Source organism: Phytophthora parasitica (assembly GCF_000247585.1).
Source record: "Phytophthora parasitica INRA-310 unplaced genomic scaffold supercont2.55, whole genome shotgun sequence".
Taxonomy (NCBI): Eukaryota; Oomycota; class Peronosporomycetes; order Peronosporales; family Peronosporaceae; genus Phytophthora; species Phytophthora nicotianae.
The window spans coordinates 21679-24529 of record NW_008649041.1 but is presented as its reverse complement, the minus strand read 5'-3'; the positions used below and the strand labels follow the sequence as shown (position 1 = coordinate 24529).

The 2851-nt window shown below is 48.4% G+C and overlaps 2 protein-coding genes across 3 annotated transcripts in view; one reads left to right on the top strand and one right to left on the bottom strand.

Moving 5' to 3' along the window:
• Positions 1-1527, top strand: part of PPTG_23870 (hypothetical protein) — a gene marked incomplete at its 5' end in the record, with an annotated part of 3969 nt that extends 2442 nt beyond the window's left edge. Inside the window, one exon of the mRNA XM_008913659.1 lies at positions 8-1527. Within this exon, the coding sequence (XP_008911907.1) occupies positions 8-1423 (1416 nt within the window). The 3' untranslated portion in view covers positions 1424-1527. The remainder of the gene's footprint in view (positions 1-7) is intronic.
• PPTG_15448 lies at positions 1413-2762 on the bottom strand (the record flags this gene model as incomplete). 2 transcript variants are annotated; one of them, XM_008913658.1, is made up of 2 exons in its annotated part: positions 1413-2480; positions 2544-2762. In XM_008913658.1, the coding sequence occupies 2 exons, from the start codon at positions 2760-2762 to the stop codon at positions 1518-1520; spliced, it is 1182 nt and encodes a 393-aa protein (XP_008911906.1). The 2 variants fall into 2 exon arrangements, with proteins under 2 accessions (XP_008911906.1, XP_008911905.1); XM_008913657.1 differs by having other exon boundaries at positions 1518-2762.
• Between the last annotated feature and the right edge of the window lie 89 nt (positions 2763-2851).

The following is a 2851-nucleotide window of genomic DNA, read 5'->3' as shown; positions in this document are numbered from 1 at the left end:
CAAGAAGCACTGTATCCCAGACTACAAGTGTGTGGGCTGGAGACATACCGGCAACTGCTCGCCCGATGGACCGAGAGAATCGGAAAAAGACCTGAACTGTGGAGGAACTGTGCAAGCTGGTGCATCAGGCTACTGTTTACTTCGAGATGAAGCCACCGGTGAGGAGATTCAGGCCATGAGAATGAGCTGCAACTCATTGAGGAACAGAACGACGTTCAAGTGCAGTCAGGCTGTTGACTTTGCCCGCGTGGCGCCACAGGTGAATGCGATTATTGCAACCAAAAAGAGAGAGTTACAGCAGAAGAACGAAAAAGGCGAAATGCAGTTAAGAGGAAGCGTGCGGAGCAACGGGACCGTTACGTCACTTCACAGTGCAGAGCCCACCAGAGGAATTGTGATGGTTGTGTACCCGAAGTTGCTGCACAGCGTCCACGCGATCGTCAGGTTATTGCGAGGTTACTGGTGCAAACTCCCAGTGGAGATGTGGTTCTTGGAGAGCGAAATGGGAGCTGCACCTTTGGATTATTCTCGTGTGCTGCAGTCCCTAGTGAAAGACTACGGTCCCGTTACACTGAAAGGCATCACGGACGATTTGGTGGTGGGATTCACGTCTAAAGTGTATGCTTTGGCACATTCCGAGTTGGATCAAATACTCTTTTTAGACGCCGACAATTCACCAGTGAAGGATCCGACGTATTTGTTTGATACGCCGGAGTTTTTGAAGACAGGATCGATATTTTGGCCGGACTTCTGGACACCGGCTAACACGATCTTCAATTTGAAGGCTCAGTCGCTTATCTGGGAGCTCGCTGGAACGCCGTTTGTCGACATGTTCGAGCAGGAGAGCGGACAACTTTTGATTGACCGTAAACGCGCTGCAGTTGCGCTGCACGTGGCGCAATTCCTAGCAATGCGCGAACCGCGTCACTTCGAACGACTACGACTGTCGTACGGCGATAAGGACCTCTTTCGTTTGGCGTGGCTTAAAACGAATACTCCCTTCCACATGATCGCTACGCCTCCGGCTGCAGCGGGTATGGTGAGAGCAAACCAATATTGTGGCATGACGATGGTGCAGCATGATACGAGGGGCGAAGTGATTTTTCTTCATCGCAACGGCAAGAAACTATCAGGTGAAGAGGATTTTACGAGGGATCACACGTGGGGGCATCTGCAAACTTTTATCTTCCCAGATGAAATAATGTCTGTGAGTGCTGACCCTGTGAAGCGTTATGAGTTTGTAAAGAAGCACTATAAGGTGAATATCTTCAAGGGAGGAAAAGAGTTTGTGAAAACACGAATGTGCTACGGAGACCGCTATATGAACTCGACGCACTTTCGCCTGACACCATGGGAATCTCTCCCGTGGCACAATCTCGAGGATACACTACTGGACTATGCTCACGATGCAAGTCAGCTTTAGTATATTTGTCGATAGCTAGTAAATGTGAAAATGTTTATGTACTCTATTGTAGTCCAAGAAGGATTTATCTACACTCTATTTACCAATAAACAAATTATCCAGCAAGTCTTTGCCGCATTGTATCTGCATTGTGTCTAGGTGGAAGCAAATTGACAGCATCTACAGCGAATTGGCGAACTGTGTTTTCCAAACCAGCAAAGCTCAAGGTGCTAAAGTTTTGTGAAGTAAAATGCGGGTCCTTCTCCAGTTTACGTTTACCAAAACAGCTCTGAGATTTCGGGAAGGCTGGTTGGCCCCTGTACGTGTCGATGATGTAGTGATTGGTATCATAGGTGTTATCGAAGGAGAGCAGGTGCGTCCAGATGACCGGATCTGGTAGTCCATCGGCTTCTGGAGCTTCTCTCTTCTTGAGTCCTGCGAGTTTTCCCGTGAGTTTGAACTGATTTCGATGGAGGAAGAGCACATTGCCTCCAAGATCGAATTGTACCATTGTCATGCCGCAGAATGTGCCGTTAATCACTTTTCCTGCTACTGCAGGAGGTGACTGCACCATGTGGAAGGAGGCATTCAATTTAAGCCATGCGAACCGAAAGAGATCCTTGTCGCCGTGCGCTACCTTGAGTTTAGTGAAGTAATTGGGTCGGTGAAACATGTAGAAAAATGCCAACTTCATCGGTACTGCATGTCTCCGTCGGTCAAGAAGTAGTTGTCCACTCTCCTGCTCGAACATGTCGACGAAGGGGACATCCAACAGTTCCCAGAGCATCGATTTCGCATGAATATTAAAGATTGTACGCTTAGGATGCCAGTAATCCGGCCAGAATATGGCTCCAGTACTCTCAAATTCAGGCGTTTGAAAAAGAGAGCTTGGATCTCGAACTGGAAAATTGTCTGCATCAAGAAATAATACCCGGTCTAAAAAACTGTTGTAGATTGAAAAAACTTTGGCACCAAAGCCCATGGCACGAGTGTCGTCGATCTTGTGGAAAGTGATAGTGGCGTCCGAGTCCACCAGGCGCTTCAACGGAGTGAGGGGTCCAGGGAAGCTGTACAATTCCTGTGGGCAATACCAGAGCTCAATGGGTAACTGGCAGTTTAACACTTCACGGAGCGTACGAACCAGTGCATAGGCACTCGCAACAAGCTTAGGGTAGACCACAATGATGATTCCATCCTTCGGTGAATTTTGCGATCCTTTCGCCACGTTTGGCAGCACAAACTCTGGTATAAACGCTTTCTCGACGGCCTTGCGTGCTTTCACTCTGAAATCCACAAAACCTAACGCGTCTTGGCACCGAAAATGAGCAGCCTGGAAGAGACTAGTGCAATGTCGTCGCATGACCTGGAAACGTTCCCCGCTCTGAGTGTCCTCCACTTCGCAATACCCAGCATTTGAATTGTATATCGTCCTGCTGCACGGTTGATCAC